Source organism: Cygnus atratus, chromosome 2, assembly GCF_013377495.2.
Source record: "Cygnus atratus isolate AKBS03 ecotype Queensland, Australia chromosome 2, CAtr_DNAZoo_HiC_assembly, whole genome shotgun sequence".
Lineage (NCBI taxonomy): Eukaryota > Metazoa > Chordata > Aves > Anseriformes > Anatidae > Cygnus > Cygnus atratus.
Window position 1 is genome coordinate 105,963,002 of NC_066363.1, and position 12,473 is coordinate 105,975,474.

A 12,473-nucleotide genomic window follows, 5' to 3' on the forward strand; every position below is an offset into this window, starting at 1 on the left:
GCTTGCCACCTTGTGGCACAGTTAAGAATTGAGGTAGTTAAAATCATCAGGCTTTAGTGCTTATGTTGGCTTCTTAGTAACTACTTCAAGCGTTTTGGTTCTGCATGGCAGATTATTTGCAGTTTTCTATTATCTCAGACTGGTTACTGTAAAATTGATCTTAATATCTAGTGTTCTGGGATTAGAAATGTAGCAGGGACAACTAGCTCTGGAACTAACTGGTTGGAAAGAATTTTTTTCTTATTTATGTAAGACTGTTTAAGAACTGAAGTGTGATGTGTACGCTTGGGAGTGAAAGAAAAATAAACTGAAACTGCTGCAGTCATGAATGCTAGAGGAACAACTGAAATGAGAAATTAACTTGAGGCTGCTGCGTTGAGCTAAAGAAAGCTACAATTGTTGGTATAAAACCATAAGCCCTACTCATGGGAAACTGTAATGCTTTGACAAAATGGGGCAAGAGTAATGTTTTATAAATGATTTATATTATTACTGCTAGTCGAGCTAGTTGATCTGAGATTGCTGATGACACAGTGCAGTCCATTTAAATAAAGAGAAGCTTTGGAAACAGTAAATATGAAGAGGTGTGTTCAGGTGGCTGGAAAACTAGGGGAGAGTCAAAGACCATTTTAGCAGGTTAGACTTTCAAACTGAGCAAAGTGCAGTCACAAAAGGCAAACTCCATGCACGGAGAAAAGCACGTGAGTAAATAGACAGGTAAGGGCTGGTGGAGCAGCTGTTGAGATCACTGGAGCAGGGGATGTTGAATAGTTCTCAAGAGATGCCCAGATCTTTGGGTTTCATTTTTGCAGACCTGTACATACAGTGTCCAAGATCAGGGACTGTTCATATGACTAGCAGTTGCAGGATCGTGGAGTTATGGGGTGGAAAAGGGATTCCAGAAGATAAGCTTAGATATACAGGCAGGAAAATGTCCCAGACAGCCAAAAGGCCTCCAGCCATCTTCAGAGATTCCTTACTATGACAGGGTCTCACAGCCTGGATTATTATTAGACAATAAAGGAAAATTGAAACTAACTCCAAGCAGAAATACAGAGAAAGACATTTGCATCCATTAACTCTCTGTTGCTTTTCCTCCCCCTTAGATAACATCATAAAGAGGATATTTAATATTTTGAAGTTCACTTGGGTCCTTTTCCTGGCAACACTAGACAGTTTTACAGCTTGGCTTAATTCCATCTCAAGAGAACACATCGATATCTCTACTGTGCTGAGAATCGAGCGTTGTATGCTCACCAGGGAGATTAAGAAGGTAACGCCTTTGGTCTTTTTCTTCTGTTAATGCCATTTCAAGCCCAGTGAAAAATTAAAGGTTGTCTTTTCAGACCAGCTGAAGGCACTGTATTAAGGAGAAAAAATATAAAAACTCAACTTACATGCACATTTAAAAAATACATCTGGACTCTTTGACTGCTTGCTATTTTTTTAATATTTAAATAATAAAATGCTTGATTTATTATCTGGATGCAAAGCAAATGTTTGGAAAAATAATTGAGAGATTGATATAAGGATTTGGCTGAAATAAAATTTGGTTTTGAGGGAATGTGATAGATTGAAGTAGAGAGGAGAAGGCACGGCATTTTGAACAACTCAGAAACTACCTCAGTCTGCATATTTCAGCCTTTTCGTAGACCAACTTGCCCTGGAAATGGCTGACAACATGCAGGCATAATTTTCTTCATTGACATTGAAGCTACATGGTTCCTCAAAAACCAGTGATATATTAGTAAAACTCATTATTATCTAAGATTAACATTGCCAGTGTAGCTAGACGTGTATTTGGATCTTCAAAATGCAAGTAGGTGATAACCTTGCAGTAGTATAAAGCTCTCAAGCATAGGTATTTTTACATATGTCACTAGCTACCCAACTATTTCTGGAAACTTAGCATAGGAGCCTCATTTTTAGTTCAACTCTCATTAGAAGCTGCAGGCTATCTCAGACATGAGTAGGTCAAAAAGGTCAACGACACATTAGTTTCCTTGGCCTTAGTAAAGCCCCATGCTGCCTGCTCACAGTCACTGCCACGACACATTAGTTTCCTTGGCCTTAGTAAAGCCCCATGCTGCCCGCTCACAGTCACTGCCAGCTGTCACAAAAAGCAGGCTGTCCATGACCCCAGGAGGTCCAAGATGCAGGCTTTCCTGGTCAGGAGACAATCCGTACCCTGTCTGGCCATCAGGCACAGAGCCAGAAAGAGAGGGCTGATTCAATATTCATGTTTAGTTACTGTTATTCTCCCCAAGGTGTGTTGCATAGATAGATAAAAGTTATAAAGTCCTGTTCTCTTTAGCCTCTCTTCACATGGAATCTATCCCATGCCTCATATCATCTTTATTGTCCTTCATACCACTTCCACTTTTAATATGGCTTTATTAAGACTGAGTGACCAGAACTATACATTGTTTTAAGGTATGGGTGAGCCACAGATTTATACAGGAGTATAGTTTATTTTCTTTTGCTTTCCTATTACGATCTAACAGTTAAGCTCCTTGATTTCTTTTTAACATTAACTAAATGTTTTAGGGGGGCTATACAGTCAGATTCTAAGACCTTTGAGACTGAAACAATTTGACATAAAGCTTGTCATTTTGTAGGCTATTTTTCCCATTGCATTTCTTTGCACTTGTGAGCACAAAAATTTCATTTGCCCTTTTTTACCAAGGCCCTTGGCTTTATCGGTTTCATCAGTATTGCATCAGCTAACTTTACACTTGAATATCCCAAATATTTTCTTTTTTCCATCTGTGAACTTTATCACCTCAATGTTTTCCTCTTTATACAGATTATATCTGAATATCCTGGACAGTAAAACTCCTTGGGGGAACCAGTCAATAACCTTCTTCCCTTGTACAGAAAAAAAACATGTTGTTTGTGCCCTTTGTTTCTGGAGGACAAGTATAAGAAATGTACTTGTCTTTATTTCATGGATGCTTTATTTCTTATAAAGGTCACTCAGGATTACTCCTGAAGCCACCAATCTTCTTTTTCTCTGGCACTTAGACTATTTCATCCGTTGGTTCCTGCAGAGCTCTTTGGTTAGCACCATCCAGTCACTATTTTGTTCTCAGCTTTGTCTTATATAAAATAATTACTAATTATTAATCCAGTCATTCCATGGGATTCAAAATATTCCATTGGTGATGTCAGTGACTTTTTCTGCAGTGAACAGGGATGCAAAAAAATCATTTTTTTGGTGTTTTTTTTGTTTGTTTTGTTTTGTTCTGTTGCCCTAACTCCCTAAAGAGCTACACCTCTGTGTGCCTTGACCACCTGTTGATACCCTAACTTTCTGGCAGATGATTCTTATGATGTTCTTGAAAATGTTTTTGTTATCAGACTATTGTTCATTTTAGGAAGTTACTCCTCAACGTCTTTTTTGGTCTGATATGCTGAAGTTTTACATTTACCTCTACCAAGTTTATTGTTGTTTCTGTTTTTCCTCATGAATGTCACTTTTTTGAAGGATGTCTTCTTGCTTCTTCCTCCTGGTCTTTTCCATTCTGGTGACCTGAATGTGTGTTTGCAGGCACTTTCATGTCATTTACCTATTCTACATAAGCATATATGAAAAGTAATATAAGCTAATGAACATTATTTTTCTTTCTAATCTTTCTTAATATTTCACAGGCACTCTGTGGCAATCCTGGTACAGTGAATTTATTTAACTTTATTTACTTTTTGACCTTACCAAGCTATCTTTCATTCCAGCCTTCCTATAAAACTTTGATAGTACAACACTACATTAATGCTCTTTTTTGTCCCAAGGCTTAGAATTTCATGCTATTTCAGCATCCTCACTTAAAATTACGTTTCTTACTCATTATCCCTTATTTTTTAGAGTTTTAACATTTAAGTAGAAGTCAGGCTAACTGCCTTTTTATGGCCATTACTTTTTTGGACCTTATTTTCATTGTTCTTTGCTACTGAACTTTAATGAGTCTTTCTTATCCTTTGTTCACAATAGATTTTTTTTTTCATGTTGCTAGCAGCCCGATGCTATTTTGATTACAGTAGAGCCCATATGTCCTTGTGTAGGCCTATGTAGGTTGCTTCAATCTTAAATGTTCTGGTAGTGGGCACTTGTCAGAGAATTTTCTCCAGTCGTTAGCTTTAAAACTCTCACCTTCAGTATTTTATTACAAGAATCTTTCTCTCTTCTTCTATGGAATACTGGGTTCATAATCACAGATTATTCCATAGCATTCGCAAGGCTCTGCATCAGCTCCATACCTATCATTGCTGCCCAAGGAAGGCTTTTGCTGTAACCATCATGGTGACATGTTGTTGTTTTGTCCAGCATGGAGTCAGGGTCATGTGTGAAGTTCTTTTGGTTTCTATTCTAACTACCGAGGAACTTGAAATTGAGTCCTTGCTCCATCAGTTGTGGGGTACTTTTGCTGTCATAGCTCTTGTCCTTTATCACACTCCTGCAATCAAGATAGTGGGTAGTGGGTGCCACAATTTCAAGGGCAGGTTGTCATAATGGCATGAACATTTGTTATGGCAGAAGCAACACAGTGTGTACACAAGCAAACCTGATTAAAAAACCTAAGGTTCGGGTTTTGTGTTTTGTTTTTTTTAAGATTTTTTTTCTGATGAATCTTCAGATTATGAACATGCTCAATATAGGACAGTGCTGAGGTCCAGAGTTGAAATACTAGTAACTAATAGTATTAGTAAAGGAAATATGGGCAGTATTTTAGAGTAGCTTGGTTATTTCAACTGGAAAAGTTCTTGCATAAGGCTTCATTATGAATGACTGTTCAAGAGTAGCAATCTCAGTGCATCTTCTGAAGTCAATGCAACTACTAGTAAAATGAGTTTGATGTGTTTCTGCATAAAGAAAGGCTATCAAGTTGTCAGTTTTATTCTTGTTACAAGCTTGTAGCATTCTGTTGGCAGTATAGCCAGAAAGACTTGATTCTGTGCCCAGACCTGGGCTGACAGTTAATAAAACCACCCTTTCATAGTCTTGAAGTCAGAGAGAAAGAGTAAATAGGGAAGCTCTTCAATGTTACTTTCTCAGTTTTCCAACTGTATCCATACTTCATGAAAAAAATCTTATTTTGGACACTAATGAAAATCTAGATCAGTTTGTACATGACATGTTTCTTTTGTTTCTGTTAAAAATGATAATAATAATAATTGCTACTGGCTGCTAGTAAGATCTATGATTTTTCTTGGATTGAGTGGAGCTATCTAAAAGAGCTATCTCAAAATTTGCTGGAGCCCTATGTTGAGTCATGGTTGCAGGCCATAGCTCATGTTCACACTGAATGATCTGCACTGCACCTAGCAGAGTTTTGTGGACTATGCATAGTCCGAAGCCACTTTCATTGCTCCAAAACCCAACACTTCGTGCCACAGTACGTTTAAGTCAGAACCTGACTTGCACTGTGGTGAGAGGTTATTGTTTACTAGGAAGTTGTCTGGACAGACTATATGTTGCCAAATGATGGGGAAAAAAAAAAAAAAAAAGCAGATCTTCGAAGAATATAACTCTCCCTGCCACGTAACTTTCCTTATGTCTTTTACAGGGAAATGTTCCTACCCGAGAGAGCATCCATATGTATTACCAGAACCATATGATGAAACTTTCCAAGGAGTCAGGACTGGACTCAATTGATAAAAATCCCGGTCAAGCTTCTGGTTTGCAAGCTTCTGAAAGAATGGATAGTTTAGATTCAGCAGCTTCTCGTGACAGTATCTCCAGGTATTCATCTAATTTTATTTTGTGAAGGATAGAAGGATTGTACAGTAGACATAATTTTAGACAATGTCTAGGTATTCATGAACTTTCTAATCAATACTGAACAGTCCTTTTGATTTATCCATGCCATTATGACAATGAAAGCTCTGCTATATATTACTATTCCTTTACAGTGGTGCGCTCAATTGCAAGCAGATGATATAACTCCTTTTCCACTGCATGACTATACCACTGCTTTCTGTGGATTTTATACTCACCACTCCTATAGAATTAGGAGTTATTGACAGGGCTTCTGATCTTGTCAAAAATAATGGAAAATAAGAGCCTGCTGAGGATGATTATGGGATACTGTGTTAGGAATTCAGGCCTGGAGTTTAGGGAGCCATCATTCATTGTGAATATTTTGCCTTTGGAAAATAAATTCTTGTCTGTTACACACAAAGAAAAAAAGTCTTTACACTGAAAGAAAAAAAAAAAAAACAACTCTCTTATACACAGATCATCTGAAGAGCCTGATTTCCTAACTACTATTACAGTCCAGCAGAGCAACATGATGCATGAAATATCCATATTTTTTTAGAAAAAACACCTTCCTCATTCTTTTCTGAAGATGAATACTGTCAAGTCCCTTTCCAAAACTACTGCATGCTCCTGCTGCTCCATGCACACAGAGGCACATACATTCATTTCCTTCCCTTACAGAGGCAGCCTGTTCCCACCATGTCCCTGGTGTTCTTGACTTTTAAAAGACTGCAGAAATTGTCCAACAGCATCATGAGGAGGAGAAGGGAGGGCTTTGGAAATAAAAGCCTTTTCATAATCCATTGCATTCTGCTGTGTCCTGTACTTCTCTGAAGTGTAGCAGTATCTTATTGTGTTTGATACTCCCTACAAACTCGGTAGCTTCCGTCTACAGTAAAGTGTGCTTAGCTTTTACTAATGACATATGTGTAGATGTTAGCAGACTGAAAATAATGAGCATTTGCATTCCTTTCTGATGTTATTGAAAAGCAAGTGTCAGAGAGTGTCTGTGAGTACTGTGCTTCAACAAAATATTCACAAATTGCTCCCCAGGGCAAGCACTGGTCTTTGAGAGGTTCACTCCAGTAAAAACACCAAATCCTAGCAAATCTTTTTTGGTGGCTAGCTACCCAACCAAGCAACACCTTTGTGTTTTGTCTCAAAGTTTTATGGGAGTCAGATTACATGAGAAAAATGTAAAGCCAAATTCTATTGCCAGCTCAGTTGGAGTCAGTTGGATATCTGGAGGGCAGAATTTAACACAAAGTTCATTCCCACTTAAAAATGAAATACTAATAACAGTCCTGCTTTCATTAAATATTTTTTGTCATGCTGTTTACTGTAGATAGAAGATAACATTATTATCTAACACTGTTAGCAAGAACTTTAACTAGAAGCAAAGGAAAGCCAATTCCATAATGAATTATAAACAAGAAAGACAAATTTTGCAATTTTCCTATGTAAATTTTCCCTTCAATTAAATGGTATCCAGTGTTAAGATTCAATTACGTCTTCTTTCAGAATAAGCACCTATTTGTCACAATGCTTTGAGCATGTTTACAAATTTAAAATCTCTTTCAAACTCAGAGAATTCAGTGATTCTGTGGAGCTGCTTTGCAACAGAAAAAGTTTTATTGAATATAGCAAACATTTCAAATGCGTTACTGTCATCTGTTTCCCCAGATGTCACAGGACCTATTAACAGAGGAACAGCAAAAGCAGTATTGTGACTGGTTTCTCTAATCTTGAATTCTCTTTCTGGTAATAGAAAAGTAAATATTCTTTGACTGGCAGTATTTGCAATTTGTACACATCTGCTGTAATAATAATGACCTGTAATCAGAGGAAGCAAGAATGTGTCTGTTGATTGAATGATAATGCCAGCTGTTTACTGGGGCATACTTGCATGTTTCTTCCTGGGATTACAAAAGAGTTTATGAGCCGTTTTTATAAATGTGTAGTGTTTTAAACTTCATATGAGTTTATCAAGTGTGTGATTTTTTTGAATTGCCCAAATAATAGAGGAGAATATTTTGCATTCAAAAACAATGGTTTCCAGTAACATTAAAAGCAACTAATTAAATCTAAAGCATCCTTGTGATCATGGATCAAGGATTACTGTGGAAAACTTTTGGGAAGAGGTGGAGGGTTTCTGACGAGCATTCTGGTTATCCTTTGGTTGCTCTGCACAAGACAATTCACTACATATTCTGTAGTGAATATTAGCTCAATGAGTAAGATGGGCATGTCTGGAAATAAAACTCAACTTCAGAAGCAGAGAAGCTATTCCATTATAATAATTCATATTCCTCAGGGCTGTAATTACCTAAAGTATGACCTCAGTGCTCTAAACAGTGGATTTTCAGAGGGGAATTCCCAGGGAGAGCAACCCAGCTGATCAGTTGCAGGAACTGTAAATTTCTCGTGAAGTTGAAGACTGACCCTTCTAAGTCTTACCCAGGAATGTTGTTCTTAGTCTAGATAGAACTCTAAAAGGAGTTTTGTGGGATTTTCTCTTAAACTAGGGGACACAGCTCTCATTTATTTGCTGTCCTTTTACTGTATAGAAGCTAGAGGTACAATGAGATATTCATAATGTGATTGTTTGGTTTCTCTTTGTGTGTAAATACTCTCGTGTCCTAAAGACATAGTGCAAAGTTCACATGGGCCAGGAAGAGAAGAGACTGTTGCTATTTCTTAACAAACTCATGTGCCTCACCAGAACTGATCCGGAGCTAGCATGGTAGAGCATTTCTTGCTTGTTTGTTTCCATTTGGCTGATGAACTGTTTCTTAGGTTAAAGAGCTTGTGGGTTTCATGACCTACAGTTACGAAAGAGCAGCTAGATGCAAAACCAGTCAGATTTCAGGATATCCAGGGGTTTATACGTGGACCCATTTGTATTCATTTTTATACCTTCACAAATAACTTCTTCATTTGTCAGCTCTGGCTGTATGTAGGCTTTTATAGGACCTGCAGGTGGGAATCCCTAGCCCTCCTGTAAGACTGCGTAGACAGGTGTCGTCAGAGTGTTTGTGGACCCCAGTTTTTGTCTGTGTTTCCCTCACCAGATGAAGTGTAGATGAAAGTGAAGTAAAGTTTGCCTTGGGAGGCAGGAGAAAGTATGACAGGAAAGTCCCAGTTTGGGGCTGGATCTGGGTCTGACTTAGGAGCATGCGTGATAGTAAATGTTTGGGGTTTTTGCTTGCAGGTGTGGGAAGTGTACTACTAGTTCATAAAGGTAATGACAGTAAGTAACAAATATATGGAAAGAAAAAAGAAAGAAAAAAAAAGAAATAAAATTTGTAAGTCACCCTTTAACTGATAAACTTGCTGGGAAGGATAAATTTGTTTAACCAAAGGGAAGTAATAAAGTAAGAAATTTCCCACTCACACAGGATAAAATCATCTCTGCTATATATATCCCCATTTGAAATGGATACCCGATCAACTTTATATAAAATGCTTGAACTCGGGGCTTTTAATGAACCTTCAATTTAAAATACCTATTCCTTGAATGATTTCAAGAAGCTAATGGTTTTCAAGGTCTCTAAGGACATGAATTTGAAAAGTCACTCAGGAAGATATGCTTGGATTACATTTATATGCTAGTCAATCACTGAGTCAACATCAGCTTTGCCAAATGTAAATCTCTCCACTTTATTGGAGTTCTCATTTCCTCCATTTTCTGCAGCATGTTCCTGAAGAAGTACATACAGAATATACACACTGTAGTACAGCTGTTATCTCATACACATCTCTAGACATTTGAGGATCTAGAGCAGCTGCTCAGTAGATATTTCATCAGATTATTCATCCTTCATTTAAAAAATCAACCTGATCCATATTATTTAAAGGACTAAATCTGGGCCGATGTTTTCATTTATTAGGATTAATAAATATTTTTCCCTTGATTTTTCTGGGACCCAGGTCAGAACTTACCTGTTGTGGAGGGCAGTTGCAATATGTTTCTTTCTTTGAAAAATATATGACCGGCTGCATGCCACTTGAATTTCAATAGCTGTTCTGCTGAAGGTGTTTGGAAAGTTCCAGCTGGGCTATGCCCGCTTTTAAAATACTTCAACACCTTAGTAAGAGGTGTTGCTTTTTAAAATAATAAATTCAGCCTTTGAGTTGTAAAATAACATGGATAATACTGTAGCACAGAGACATAAAGGTAACCTACAAATATAGATTGACCACCTGCTGCCATCACCCATATTTTAGCGCCAAAACCTCACTGATAGTACAACCTGGCTGCTACACATGGGTGTATACGTGATGGGGAGCCTCCTGCATCACAAGCCCTTGGTGGTCAATAGCACAAAGCTCCCACTGACTTCCATGCTGCTGAATCAGGTCTCCAGAGTGGATCTCCTCTTCCTGAAGGAAGCAGCTTTCTGCGCCCCATCAAAATCCTGTGCAGACAGTCCTCCACGTTTTGTCTGGAGGACACATGTGCACCTTTGTGCACACACAGAAATAATAAAGTGGCTTGTAAAGGGTCTTGGCCAAGTGAGCTGACAGGACAGGGCTGCCCCTGCCATTAATATTGTTTTTAAGGAAAATATTTTACAATACCTTTGGTATCTTGGTAGCATTTTTTGTCTAAAATAAGACCAAAATGTTCTTTTTAACTCTGTCCACTCTGTCAAAGATCGTCAGTGAGCATAGGCCTAAGAACAAGTGCTTTTTTGCTGCACATATTTTGTTGTATTCTTCTCCATTTGCCTGAAGACAACAATTGCAAACAGTCACTTCATACCAGCAGTTTTCTCTTCACTTCAAGCTAGCAAGACCACAGTTACACAGAAAATGCCATTGCACTTCCTTTCTGATCTCTTTCCCTACTCTCTGTGCCCTGGACACATTTAATGCTTGCCAAGGAAGCAAATCTCCAGCTGTTGTTGCTCATGTGCACAAATGGAATCAAAAGAAAGAAGAAAAGTAGAGTGTAAATCCTGCATTTTGGGGTTCTTTCTTCTCACACTATATCTGAGACTCAGGCAGATGACTGCATGTGTTAAAACACCAGGTCCCTCAACATATGTCATAGACATCTATGTTTTTCAAAGACTTTTACAGGAGAAATAGTTCTTTTACCTACCATATGTCATTAATGTATTTGCTTCTTTCCTGTTGCTATGTTATATGCTTGTATTTAAACATGTACTTTCTTTCTCATAACTCATCCAGTTCTTCTTCTTTTCTCCAGTAACACATAAATGCTCAATGTATGGTGTATGTCTCTGGTGTCCTGGTGCATTTGATAAATGAAAGGAGATAAGGGTTTATCATATCTGTTCTCCCTTTCAAGAAGTGCATGTTTCTGATTTTGAAATCATTTTTAAGCTGCAATTGAAATAAATGAAATCTTCTGGAAAGAATCATCAGGACTTCCTACTAAATATCAAAATAAAAGCCATCCCATGCAGCAGGTTATATTTGGCATGCATCTACTGGCTAAGTAACATATCCGATTTGGCTCTTCGGTTCGGAAAGAGGATTAGCCAATGTCTGACAGATATTTTTCTATTTGTGGAATATGAGCATATTCAGTTTTAAGGGCTCTTTTAGGAAATTGGCTTGTACCAATGCAGAAGGTTCAACACAGCATACCATTAACAAAACAGAATTTGTACAGAGGAGGTCACTTCCCAAAGCATTTTGGGAGGAATTTGGAAATTCTGTGGGGAAACAGAGAAAATAAAACCTCATAGCCTATGTACGTTGGTGCCCCTGGAAAGCATGTAGAATATCGTGATGTTTTCATATCTCTTTGAATAGTGAATACATAGTTGTTGGCTTTCTATAGCCCCTGTATGAATAGGACTGTGAACAATAAAGATGCATTTACATAGTGACCCTAAACAAATCCTTATCTTCTCTCTGAACCTTTTGTCTCTGTGTCTGTGTTTTGCTGCATGGCAAGCACATTCCTGTACTGAACCATGTAGAGTAATATCATTTGTATTTAACATTGTCTTTGTAACTGTTTGCGCTGCTAGCTGCTACACTGAAGCAACCATGCTGTTCTCAAGGCAGTCAACCCTTGATGATTTAGATGGACCAGACACTGTTCCTAAAACAAGTGAGCGCGCTCGACCTAGGCTTCGTAAAATGCAGAGCATGGATATGTCCTCCTCATCAGCTGACAGTGGCAGTATAGTGTCAAGGTGCTTAACTCATGCATGCTTTGTTCACTCATTTACCCATACCATTATACTTGTTGCAGTGTATATAAATTTGCGTTTGCAGATCTGTGGTGTACAGAGTGGTTTGCATGGTTAACGGAAGCTTTACTGCCTTCTGTGTCGTGGCACAGTTCTGAGGTTCAAAGTCAGGGTCATAAGATAGGACTCCTTTGTCGTTTCACTTCTTATTCTGTGTTTTTGGTTTTCATCCTTTATTCATGTATTTTTAAAAGTCTGTCCACTACGTTTCATTAAAATAGCTGTGTAAAAAGAAACAGACTCTTAAGTCTGTATTTATTCAAAGAAGAGTCTGATTTTTCAGAGTTACTAAGCTGATGATTGTTCTTATAGAAACTGGAAGCTGGAAGTGAAGTTTCTCAGTTAATGCCTTATCCTAAATATGGACTTGCGTGTCTAATTTTAGAAACTGAGATAGGCGAGTATTGGCCCTGTTCTTTCAATTTTTAGTTTTCCCCCACATAGGAAAGATTGTTAAATATGTTTTGATTTCTCTACCATTGATT

The 12,473-nt window shown here is 37.9% G+C and overlaps 1 protein-coding gene across 1 annotated transcript in view; it reads left to right on the forward strand.

Annotated features, from left to right (window-relative positions):
- Positions 1-12,473, forward strand: part of PIEZO2 (piezo type mechanosensitive ion channel component 2) — a 334,423-nt gene that overhangs the window by 300,359 nt on the left and 21,591 nt on the right. Inside the window, exons 38-40 of the mRNA XM_050708773.1 lie at positions 1,107-1,273; positions 5,562-5,737; positions 11,764-11,931. Coding sequence (XP_050564730.1) covers positions 1,107-1,273; positions 5,562-5,737; positions 11,764-11,931 — 511 coding nt within the window. The remainder of the gene's footprint in view (positions 1-1,106; positions 1,274-5,561; positions 5,738-11,763; positions 11,932-12,473) is intronic.